Genomic DNA, 13,363 nt, shown 5'->3' with positions numbered 1-13,363 from the left:
CATCATTTATACTATTTCTTTCAAGGGGTGTAGGTCCTACTACACCAACCAGGTGTCTTAGGGTTATCTTCTTTTTTATTTAGCCAATCCCCTTTCTCTGCCACAATTTTACTAGGCATATTAGTTCAGTTTTAATTGTGGCAAACCCTCTTGTTTAATATTTTTTTAAAACATTCTCAAATAACAAACCAGTGGTAAACAAAATATGTTTTCATTATTTTCCAAATGATATTACTTCTGGCCCTATCTTTAGGGCACCTGCCTTGTCTTTAGAGCGCCCTGCTCTAGCAAGAATTAATTTTCTCCTGGTAAATGAAGAATATGCTTTCATCCTCAACGTTATTTTCATTCATTTTTCTCGTGGTAGATAAGAATGTTTTCATTTTCAACATTACTGCCCTGCTCTTATCTTTAGGGCACCCTGCTCTGGCCTTGTCTTAAGGGCGCCCTGTTCTAGTGAGAGGAAAACAACACTGAAAATGATCTTCAGTAGGCCTCAGACAACGCTGGATTTTTAGTGTGCTCATAATATGCTCTCATATTGAAAGAATAATCAATGTATATTATTAGTTCAGTATGATTATACAAAACAGTGCATAAGAAACTGTAGTTGTGTAATACTTGAGTAAAATAGTACATTAAAAACAGTGCATGAGTGACATCATGTGAACGTGTACTTGTGCATAATAATTGTGTCATAAGTGACATTATAATGCGTAATACAAAGGTGCAAAATGCTCCAATACATTTAGGCATATAATCCACAGCAATTTCACTTTTGGAGATCCTTTGCATTCTAGCCGTCTGTCCAGACATTTCACCTCACGCTTACCATGGAAGTGGCTGTCGTGTCATATACCTTATGAGCAGATCTTATAAAAGCTCAATGGGGTTAAAAGCTACAACTTTCAATGTGATGCCAAATGTCTGTTTGTATAACAATTTCTTTGCCTTTCTGTTTCAAACATGGCCTTTTCTTTCCATAAACAATTATCGGTTGAATACCATATAGCACATTAAATTACTAAATGGTAGTAGTAATTTTCTCTCAAAACAGCAAAATATGAACATTATAAATTTGTCCCCAGTGTACAGTGTAGGATAACTATTATTATAAATCTACTTATTATGATAATCACTAAAAAACAGGTGGTGATAAATCAAAGTTCATCAAAAATTTACTATTTAAATGAAATGTCACTAAATCTTAAATCACACTGCAGGGAGTTTTAAGAATTTTTTTTACCACATTTGAAGTTAAATGATGTTAAAACTATTACTTTTTGTATGTGTGATGTGGTTATTTATGGTTAACCAATTGAGTTTTTCAATCATAGCATTTTTTCCTTTATTTAATTATGAAACATGAAAATGTATGTTCTCTGGATGAAATGACAAACACAACCGTACATAGATGTCTGTTTATTTAATTTCTAACATGTTTCTAACACATTAATCCAAAAATATACAAATCCTTAATACCTGTGTGTGTGTAGGTAGGTATGCTAGTAAAACACGTTTGTATACCTAAATTAAAAGTACTTCACATCCAGCAACAGTATTTCATCAGATACCTACGATGTGAAATTTCATATCACGAACACCACGTGTAACCAAAAACCATGAGACGCGATGAACTGTATGAGAAATGAGTGTTTGAACGCAGACATATGTACAACATTCTATTAGAATGAATCATTTATTCCATAAGAGGCTTTACAGTCGACTTCTTGGCTCTGATACAGTTCTGAATGACTTCATTGGGACAAAATGTGATGAATAAATCATATCAACAAATGTTTTATGTTCCTTTAACTCACTAAAGCTATTTCAACTTTCTTGTTATAGCAACTCATCACTCTCTCTCATAAGCTATATTGAAAGAAATAAACTCCTTTTTAAAATATATACTTAAATATATTCTCACAATAAATACACCTTCTAAAAAACACATTATTCATTATTCACAAACTGACAGAAAATCTGCATATTCCACACGGAGTAATACAATATAATAGTGTCAGGAAAAATCTAGTGATTGTTTTCCAGCCCCCAAAAAAACCTAGATTTGAAACTCCCTATATTTCCTGTGGGAATCCTGTCCATCTTAACCTGTTAACCTTTATTAAAGTATTATTGAATTTATAACTTGAACAACGTGCATTAACTGCAGTCCATAATGCAATCTCTCTATAATAATTAACTATATATTTTCTATTACATTGATGTGATCATATCTCTCTGGATACCATTGAGGCACAAACAGGCTCTAAATTACGTTTCAGCTCATTCTGCTTCACTTATCCACGCTGGTGGAATGATCGTCCAAATGCAGTGTGGTTAACCACATCTCTTACAACAAAACGCACCTTAAAACACACATTTTCTGTGAATACTTGACAGGTAAATGTTAACTTCTTAAAAAACTAACACTACCTCTCTCTCAACAGGTTTTGATCTGGCTTTGTGAAAACATGAGTTGGTTTAAGCACTAATTGTATTTTTGCCTCCTTACCACAGATTGCTTTGTTTCCTAATTTCTTTGTCGCTTTGAATAAAAGCATCTCCTAAATGTAACGTGTATCAATTTAAAAGACATTAAGTACAACTACTTACCCCAACAAAACCAGTTTTCTGTTATTCAGAGTTACAATTATTCAGTGCAAGGAAAAATCAAATCAAACTGTGCAAACACATGTTCATGTTGTGATTCCAGGCTGTGCTTTGGATGCTCCAGACCTACATCAACTCGTTGCCTCAAAATTTTTGAGTTTTAGAGATTCTTGGTTTAAGCAAGCAGAACCTTCAAATTTTGATTACTGTTAAGTTAAAGTTCTTAACAAATCTTAGTTAGTGCGACTTAAATATTTAATTTATCCTTTTTATGAAATTAAGTAGACAGAACTTAAACAAATAAGTACCAAAACTGCATTTTTAAGTTAACTAAACTAAATTCTTTCATTTTTTTATTTTGCATATTCCTTAGTCTTAATATGCATAAATCAAACACCTTGACTTATGCAATCCAAAATGAGCAAGAAGAGACTGATCTCAGAACTGGCATTAGAACAGTTACTGCTCACTGGTGACATAACACATATTACATGCGAAATGTAGCTTCGCAGAGACTAGGCACATGCACCACTCTTCTAAACAATGGTAACCACAAAACTGAAAAATATGTCAAACTCTTCTAAATATCTAAGAGAAGTGAACATTAAACACTAACAAGTATTTAACTTTACTAAAAACATATAAAATAATCATATTTTTTTATTTACTCTCATAATGCAGTCTGACGCAAAGCATGCTGGGAATTGGAAATCCTTCTTGACCAATTGTTGAATTAACATGTTTAAATTAAGTAAGGAGCAAATAAAATTCTTGAGTTTTAGTCAAGTTAATCAAAAATAATCATTATACTTTACTCAAAAGTAAAAAAGTGTTTCACGAACTTAAAATATTTAAGTTAGTAGAACTTTTTTATAAAATTAAGTTTACATTACTTAATCTGTTTGATTATTTTGAACATTTGGGTTTACAGTGTAGACATTAAGACAAGGACATTCAGATTAATAAGGTTTTCATGCAAGTAAAAATACTGATGTTTTTTCCTCAATGGAGACTGTGCATGAAAGTCTTATTAACAGGTCCAGATTTAATCTGTAAACCTTTTTTCAAATAAATGTACTAGGACATCATATATGTATTTTAGTCATGAATACATTATATCAGTGGTGGCCAAACCTGCCCTGGCAGACCCCTATAACTACACATTTTGTCTCCCTCATCTGATACAGTTGATCCAACTCATTAGCTCATTAAAAGAGACTGAGAGACCTGAATTGGGTGTGTCAGATAAGGGAAATGTACAAAATGTGCAGTACTAGGGGTCCTCCAGGACAAGTTTGGGAACCACCGCATTATATAATACTTTAAAAAAATCCCATTAGATAAGCGACTTCTGAGAAACTGACACCTAAACAAACAATTTTGTGAATGTTTGCAAGATATCGGTTCTATGTGTGCTGACAAACTGTGTAAAAAGGAGAAAAACAAAGTGGATGAACCGATCCACACAACACAACAACCAGTCAACATTAGGGGGGATAAAAACTCATGACGGGAAGGAGTGTACAAATGTTCATTATTGGCAGGAGTGTTTGTTTGTGTAACAATTTCACAGATCAACCCATATTCTCCGAAAGTAATTACTGCACCTTTAAAGGGATAGTTCACCCCAAAATTATTTTTAAAAAAAAGTATTTTTATTCATAAAATTTCATTTATTCCCCCTCATGTCATTCCAAACCTATATGACTTTGTTTCTTCTGCAGAACACAAATGAGGATATTTTAGGGTGAATGAGTGAATAAATGATGACAGAATTTTTATTTTGGGGTGAACAGTCCCTTTAAAACAATAATTTACTCAAGTTGTGAATCCCAAAATAATCCAATCTGTCATATGTATTATAAATAAGAATGTCCAATCTCTTGTATGTATTATACATGTTTTTTTATTAAAAGGCACTATACTGTCCAGTAAGGTGATCACATTTTTTATTTATTTGACATTAAAGAGAATGTATAAAACAGAACATGTAAAAAACAGAAGCTAAATCATTCAAAATCTTCGCGTGCATTGAAAAGTATTTTTACATTTCATTGTATATAGGCTGTTTTTACAAACTACAACAGCACACACACACATATAAAAGAACTCAATATACAAGAGAAAACTTAAAACGCATTAGGAAACAAAAGCTTTTTTTTCATGAAGCGGCACCCTTAGTGACTTTTCCTTCTCAATCTCGCTCTTCTCCAAAAACTCCTGCAAGTTCAGATTGAACGTGTCGATGCCCTTCCCAGACAGGTGCACACCATCTGGTCTATAAAGTCCAGAACTGGGACTTATATTGTCATGGGTCACAAAGGTGCCACCAAGTTTAGTCATAACGTTATGTATGCTGTCATTAATGCCCATGCGAATGATGTCCCTTTCTCTGCTGTCTTCTACATCCCTCCAGAACTGCCGTGACAGGATGTCAGACCACACCAGCAGGCATCCGGGGAATATGTTCTTGAGTGAGGAGAGATCTTTCTTCACATAACTAATGAAAAGGTCTGGAGGAGTTGTGCTGATGTCATTTCCGCCCAAGTGGACTATGAGGACGTCGGGTTTGGGCCAGCTGTCTCTCAGTTCCAGCAGCAAAGGCAGAAGCTGTTGCCTCGTCAGGCCCTGCATGCCCTTCCACCAGATGCGGGCGCTGTTGGGGTGCATGCCCAACTGGCCGCCGAACTCCAGTGAATTTGCCCTCTTCTCAGCCCAAAACACCAGAGAGTGGCCACATATCCACACATTCTTTTTCTCACTGGGGGTACTTTTACCTGTAAATATGTTACAATATAGATAGGGTGTGCATTAATCTCAACAGACGTGGCCAAATGAAATACGTCTTACAGGACGGATCATGTTCTAACATTGGGGTCTTGAAAATATTTTGAAAGCTACAAAACCTTACATGGCTTGCTTACTACGCGTCTACATCCTAACCCTTAGAGCAGGGGTTCGCAGACCAGTTTTGTAGATTCTAGAATTCATGCTACCTTACTAAGAATCCTCGCTGGTATTTAATCAATATTGAGTTTGATGCCTGTGTCAAGTTGAAAATGGTTGTCTAGCCATTTTGAATGCACAAACTAACAGCCCCTTATAACTGAAATGTGCATCTCATCTCTGCTCTTGGTCTTAACCCTCTGTCTGGCGTTCATGTCTTTGATACCCATCGTAATTGCATTTAAGCAATGTATGTAAAAATACTTGACAAATATGAACCAAATATGCAGACTATATTTCTTATAATTGGGTTAAACATCTGTCATTTACCTCTGTTTATTCAAATTTATAAAAAGAAGGATGCTATCCGTGTATATAGTATAAAGAAAAATCTATGGTATGTGTGAAAAAAAACATGTTTATCTTAAATGAACTAAATGTCAGAGATTGAAAACAAGTCCCATAGACGTGAACACCATACAAGGGGTTAAACAAAAACTCACTTTTCTGTCGGCCTACATTTCACATGATATCTTAAGAGCAAGAGATGCACCGTACGTACAATACTGGCATAAAAAAGCTAATTTATTAAAAAAACTTAACAAATAATGCTGCCATCAAGTGTATCCGGGATGTTGATACCTCTACATTGAGCGTTTGATATTATGGGTGGGTTGCACCGACAAGGATTAGGCTGAAACCTAGATTAAATCAAGGTTTATTTAATAATTCCGTTGCACCAAACTGTAAACCATGTTTAAAAGTAATCAGGTTCATATTTAGGCTATTATTTGATCCAGGTTTTAAGTTTACAGTAAATCTAGATTAACTTTAATTCTGTTGCTCAAATTTATCGCTCAATTAGGGATTAACTTTAAACTTGCTACAGAGGTTTAAATCATAAAAAAAAACATATCTACAATAAAATGTGCGGGAAAATGATCAGAAACAGAACCAAAAGCGTCATGTCACGCTTCAGTGATGTGCTGAGGTGTTTTATTTATTTCCATTTTTATTTACAATATACACGAGTCGGGGCACGGTGGTTTGATAAACTGGGATAAACCTTGCTTTCTTGTCCAGTACATACAAGCACTACATCTGCGTCTAAACGGTTTAAATACAGGTTAAAGTTTTCATCCACGATTTGTTAATCTCTGTTTAAAATGAAGTGGTGCAACGCAATTTTAATTAAAATAAAACTAGGATCAACAAACCCTAGATTAGCTCTAAACTCGGTTTACTTTAATCCTTGTTAGTGCAACCCACCCTAAGACACATAACATGTTCAAGTCAGAAAATAACACCGTTACTGTGGTAGCGTGGTAGCCAAACCAAAATATGGATAATGTGACCGTTTTCCTGTGGACTTTATGAATAATTTACTCCAAATCGATTTATAGTACTATTTAAATACTATAAAGTGCTAAAATTGTTAGCCCATTAGAAAGGTCACAGGAATCCTAATGGTTTTTTATTCATTATATGATTGTGTATACATTCGCATTAAATGAATATTTCATAAACTGTTCCATGCATCACACATTTACGTAAATGGTTGAAAAACTTAGCAAACTAATACATTACCAATAACAACAGATTTGGTTTCCATCATGACACGTCCGGTACCATGTCACAAATCAGCAACTTATGTATACTCTAGAATTCCATTTAGTTTTAGTTTCCACTTGTAAAAACGACTTCGCTTGGTTATTCGTGGGTGCTTGAAACTTGAAATGACAATATTTACAACTCCGCTTGAAGGCAGCATTTGACATTGAATGCTCACTAACAGCTAATCTGCCGTAAACCTGAGGCTAAACTCCAGCAACAGTGAAATTAAATGTACTTCTGTTAAATATACTGTCAATTTACAAAGAAATATACCCAACACTATGCCGGTTGAGCAACCAGGAAACATTTTCCTTTAAAGACCTGCTATTAATTCTGACCCTATTGACAAGGGACTGTTTCTTCAGAACTACTCTGATAACCTCTGCTGTTTTGTAGTAAAATCAAAACATTGGTCTGGATCATTTTGACCAAAAATTAGCCAAGTAATTGTGCCTAAACATCTTGCACTGCAAAATAAGATAATGAACTTTTGAACCTAAAGGGCAATACTAATACCTGGAGTTGAATTCTGTTTTTGTCCACGTGATCGCTGGGCTTCCAGTTGCTTCTCTTTCTTCAGCTTCATTCTCTGGTTAAACTGCTCAAGCTGCCCAGAGTACAATTATATGAGAACAAAACTCTCACTGACACAATGGTGATAAAGCAACCAGTACATTTATAACATGTTCAGCATCTTACAGAAAGCAGATGTGATAATACCACTAAAACAACAAGCGTATAGCTACACAGTACTTGGATATACTCAGAAATTTGTTACATCTAGGGCTGTCACAATATCAGACTTTCACTACTCGCATACTTATATAGCAAAAAAACATGTGATTATCATGATATCTATCGAAATGATTATATAAATATATAATAGCAAAATTACAAGGATAAATACAATGCCAAATGCATCTTAAATATTTAGTTGGGTTTTTTGGCGCTTGACTATTTACAATATTATCATGCGCATTGCAATAACACAATATACATAATCACGGTTATCAATATCACGTCAATACCGGTATACTGTGACACCCCTAGTTACATCGCAGACATGAGTATAACACGTGTTAAACACAACATGAGCATTAGGATTCATCTGACAAAGGATCACAGACAATGATTTCGATTCCGCATTTGAAGAAAGTTTGAGGAAAGATGTCATACCCGTTTCTTCTGTTCCTCTGTTATGGTAGCCACCTGCTGTGCTTTCCCAACTTCGTACACAAAGCGAACACCCAGCTTCGACCGAGTCTGCATCGGGTGTTCACTTGCAGGATGTGTGTCAGCAGTCACGTCTGCGGCAGGTTCCACGTCCGTGGCAGCGGTCATGTTAACAGTTTGTATTGTTTTGAGGCACCTAACCGACGGCTGGCCTTTTTTGGTCTCTACAGGGGAGATGACAATGTTGTTGGAGGGCGCAAAGGGAACTGGCAAGTGCGGATGAGCCACAAGATACGGATTGACCGATTGCGGGTCGTACGAACTATAACCAGGCATCATATTCGGAGGCATATGAAAACTAGGAAAAGATGGCGGAGGCATAGCGCCATACGTGCCATATGAAGCATACTGAGAATAAGCACAACTCCACGGATTGTGTTCATTACTGTAGTGAGAATATTGCGACGCCAGAAAGGCTGGAACGTTGGTGTTTTGAGCATACTGGGAACCGGCAGCTTCAGCTTCAGCTTCAGCTGCCGGTTGATAAGAAGCCGGAGAAACCGTTGTCAGCTCGGCTGACGGCGTGACGGGATCCGACGTATCATCTCCCGACTTCACGTTCAATATGGTCCGTTTAATGCTGGTCAGGTCTACATCTTCCACTTTGAGTTGGTCTTTGTTTTTAACAGAGTCCTTGTAGCTCATGTAAACCTTACGATTAGACGACTGAGCCGGAGAAACCAATCGGAAGCCTTCGGCGTCGGAGGAATCTGCCCTGCTACTCCCTCCACGCTCGGATTGGCTCACAGACGACTCTCTATTTCTGTCAAAAGACGGCATGCTGTGAGGTTTCACCGCCTTGCCGTACAACCGCTCTCTTGTCCTGTCTGCCAACTTGCTAACCTCTCCTGTGTCTAAATGAAAACCAATTGTTTGAAGAAGACTTTGAATCTTTTCAAACTGATCCTCTTTTTTATCCTCGTTGCTTTCTTCGGACTGCTGGCGTGCTACGCTTTTATCAAACGTGCTATCGGGCATCTCTTTTACGTAAGAATGCTGGATGTTTGGACTGATGCTCTGGTATTCTGCGGACTGACTACTTTCTCTGTACAGATCTGGTTCATCAGCATACACCTCTTGTTTAGGCGAATACCGATTTTTATCCTCTGTGTATGCTTTCCATTGTTCGGACCAATCTGGTTCTGCTTGATGTGCGGACCAATTATCCGGAGCCATTTGATGACCGTAGGGAAGCTTCCTCTCAGCTTTCGCAGTGGCTTGTACACCATATTTTGTTCCAACAAGCTGAGAAAAACCACTACCATCCTGTATGGCTCGTTCGTGAGGCAAGAGGTCATCTTGGTTCGGGTCTTCTGCCTCCATAAGGCTTTTGCCCAGTTTTTGGATGGAATGTCTACCCGCGTCTCTTACTTCAGGGGAGGGCTCATCATTGTCATCGTCGTCTTCTTGAAAAGGATCGTAAATCTCATCCATGAAGGGTATGTTTCTATCTAAGTGCTGCTGAGGGGGCTTCGGTTTGCTTACTACAGGCAAATCCCTTCTAGCGTCTTGAATCAATGAGCTCACAAGGCTGGAGTCGGCCTTGTTGAGAGCGCTTAGAAAGCGCTCCATTTGTGTCGTAACGGTACGCTTTTGATCGGAGGGTGAGGTCTGACTTGTAGAAGGGCTTTCGCTATGAGGTCGAGAAGAGATGACCCTGTGCTGGCCCTCTTGAGAACCGGTTGCTTTAGACATGCAGAGAGGGTTTTGGTCATGTAAAGATCTTAGATTGGATGCTTGTGCGAGTGACTTTGGGACAATGGCGGGCTTGTTAAACAGGGAGGGTTGTGATTCATTTATGATTTTGTTGAATAAGCCTAAAGTATCGGAACGAACAGGTTGTGGATTCGAAGACTTGACGAATGGGGAGGCTGCCGTTGATTGAAAAGATGGTTTTGTAAAAAGAGAATCATCCTGACTTGGCTTGACTTGATCATAATTATCAACTGAGGTTGTGTCACTCTGAAAAAAATGAAATGCCGATTACAAATAATAATATAAAATCTCTTTCTGCACCATTTACTGCCTATGTACAATCAGCAACTGTATGGATTCTGCAAAACGTTCAATCTGAGGGTCCAACCTTACGTATTTTAAAAAATACATGACATAGGAATGAAAAAAGTAACCCCCTCACAATAAACGATATAAGAATTAGTAGTGAGATGAGTAAAATCTGATCAGATAAAACTATCGGTTAAAGTCCCTGTGAACCGTAAGTTGCGATCATGTTTACTTCCGTATTTTGATGCATTTCCAAGTGAAATAGAATTTTGAAAGAGAAAATGAGTGGGTGTGGCTTTCCTCTTTCTCTGCGATTTGATTGAATGTATATAACAGCCGTTGCATTTTGAAATGGAACTGGCAGCAGACTGACAGTTGAAGGAGAGGAGTTAACGGATGCTCCACCCAAGCCGTCTAACATCCGTCCTGTAATGACTATCCATCTTAAACAACGTAAGTGCTTTTTTAGATTTTAACTAAAGATTATGAGGGCACTCGATGTTTACAAAGAGAATGACCCATATTGATAAACTATTTACAATAAACGCTGCAATATTTCATGACAAAATAGGCATTGTAATTTTTTATTTCACTGGGACTTTCTGGGAAAAAGAAACTGAAACGGGCATTTGCTGCCTATGTGTCTACAGTACTGTGTGTTATGTTGGCTGCTACCCCTGGGGGTCGGTAGCTGAGTTGTTTTTACCGTAGTGCCATATTTTTGCAGGCAAAACACAGAAATTAGCATTTTTGGACACTTCCAGTTCTGTCACCCCAAAGGTTTTTGGTTAAATGCCTAAAATAAGGTCTGTGGTTAACAAAAGCTCCAAATATTTTCCTGTTTTATTCTCTGACGTAACACACACCAGTAATACCCCGGTTGCTAAATGGGATTACAGACATTATCACGCATAAAATAATCCACAAATGAAATAATGCATCACGGTCACCTAAACGGACAAACTGCTCTGCTGAACGCGTTTCATAAATACGTTATCTCCTTTGGCAAAGAAGCCAAAATGTGACGACATCTTTGTCCTGTGTCAGCCACCGTAGTGCTTCAAAAGGGAGAGGGTAGAGGAGGCCTTTAGTTGTTATTCGCAACCTCACCGCTACATTTCGTACGTAGAACCTTTAAGATGGTGTGATATCACTCTTCCTGTGCTCATCAATACAACGTATTTATGGACAAATGAAACAAACCTGAAAACTGAGAAGCTCTGTGCGTTTCTTCAGAATGGACTTTTTCGGTTGAATGTTGGGTTTGATCTCAGCGCTCCAGAAGTTCTTTTTGGGTAACACAAACTGTTCCGAGTCAGGGTTCATCTCAAATTCCCTTTTCATCGCAGTTACGTCCTGAACACCTCTGCTTTTCTGTTCCAAGGCAATTATTGCTCTTTTGCGTGCTATGGACTCACTGAGTTCATCCAACTGCTTCTTTTTTCTCTCCAGTTCTGGATCATGGACATGAAGTAAAGGTATCTTCTTAGACCTCGAAGCAGTCAAACTCTTCTGAGGTTCATCTTCCAGTGTAGAGTAAACGGGTGTATTCGATTTGAAAGCGCTTGTCCTTTGCGAGTCTGGAGATGGGAATGGGATACCAGCGCTTTGTACGAACGGAGAAGTTTCCTCGCTTGCAGAAACCTTCGAGAAAATAAAAAAAGATGAGACATGCAAGAGAAGAGGGGATGCAAAATGAAAACTATCGGAACGGAAACCAACCTGAAGAGGAAGATCGCTGTGAAGCTCGGATTGTTTCTTCAAAATGGACTTAACTGGTTTTACTTCAGGCATCCACAGGTTCTCACAATGTTGGTAATCGAAGGTTTGAACTCCATGTTGTCCTTCTCCCTCGACCTCAAATCTTTTAGCGTTATGCTCCATAGCGACAATGGCTTTCTTACGGGCAATCATCTCATTGAGCTCCATCAGCTCTTTCCTTTTCTTCGATATTTCACCGTCTACATCTTCCTCAGGGCTTTTGTCTCTTTTCCTGTTGCTGGCATTGGCATCTTTACTGCTGCTGTATTTTTTAGAGCGATCATCTCTGTAATCTGGGCTGTAGCTTCTTTTCCTGGCACTTCGGCTACTCTTCTCTCTGCTTCGACTGCGCCGGCGTCTCTCCGAGCGTTCTCTGCTCCGACTGCATCTGTATCTGCTGTCCCTCCTCTCACGGCTGGAACTCCTGTGAACTCTGCCAAATCTGTCCCGGCTGCGGCTTCCGCTGCGACTCCGCCTGCGGCAATTGCTTTCTCTGCTTCTGCTGCGACTCCGTCTGCGATGACTAGCATCCTTGTCTCTGCTTTGTGATCTGTCGTCTTTTTTCACTTTTTCTTGTTTGATTTCACATTCCTTCTTCAGTTCCCCCGTCGATATTGTTGATGGTGGCTTCTTGTTTGTTCCCGTGTTTGGTTTGCTAAAGTTCAAGAATGTTAGTTTATTCTAACATGTGTGGATAACAGAATCTTTCTTGATTGAAAAAATGATCAAAACTGAAATACAAATTCACTGCAAGCCTTTACATTAAACCAATACATTCCTAAAGCGTAATTCATGGTCGTGCGTAGGACGTACGCCGTAGGCTGTTGCGTTGCTCTGTGTAGCCTGACGTGCACCTCTCCAAAAATGTAACAACGCGTCAACTCAACGCGGACCCTACGCAGACCGCAAGCGCTGTGATTGGTCTGTTTGAACCCCTCCCTCAGGTCAAAAAACTCTGCGATAGCGTCATGTTTACTCAAACGCATTTGCCGAATAAATTATCGAAGTAAATTATTTGTTCTTCTGTATGTAACATCTAAAGCTGCAACAAAAGTGACTGTTTACTTGCCGCTATCACTGATTGTGGCCGTTTCTCAATTCTAACGCAAAGAACGGACTTGTGTTCTCGTGGAGACCGGTCTTGCGAGGCAGCCTCGGAAGAACGAACTTGGATGGACGCGCCGCATGACTT

The 13,363-nt window shown here is 38.4% G+C and overlaps 1 protein-coding gene across 3 annotated transcripts in view; it reads right to left on the bottom strand.

The window, feature by feature from the left end:
- Positions 1 to 1,136: 1,136 nt before the first annotated feature.
- The window catches only part of si:dkeyp-121d4.3 (uncharacterized), a 29,459-nt gene continuing 17,232 nt past the window's right edge, over positions 1,137 to 13,363 (bottom strand). For all 3 annotated transcript variants that reach the window (XM_057342574.1, XM_057342575.1, XM_057342576.1), the window contains 5 exons: positions 12,133 to 12,826; positions 11,614 to 12,054; positions 8,350 to 10,368; positions 7,690 to 7,780; positions 1,137 to 5,390 (listed from right to left, as the gene is read on the bottom strand). In XM_057342574.1, coding sequence (XP_057198557.1) covers positions 4,753 to 5,390; positions 7,690 to 7,780; positions 8,350 to 10,368; positions 11,614 to 12,054; positions 12,133 to 12,826 — 3,883 coding nt within the window. In that variant the 3' untranslated portion in view covers positions 1,137 to 4,752. The remainder of the gene's footprint in view (positions 5,391 to 7,689; positions 7,781 to 8,349; positions 10,369 to 11,613; positions 12,055 to 12,132; positions 12,827 to 13,363) is intronic.

The sequence above is a fragment of the Triplophysa rosa genome, linkage group LG9 (genome assembly GCF_024868665.1).
Source record: "Triplophysa rosa linkage group LG9, Trosa_1v2, whole genome shotgun sequence".
NCBI classification, from domain to species: Eukaryota; Metazoa; Chordata; class Actinopteri; order Cypriniformes; family Nemacheilidae; genus Triplophysa; species Triplophysa rosa.
This window is presented reverse-complemented; position numbering and strand designations above follow the sequence as displayed.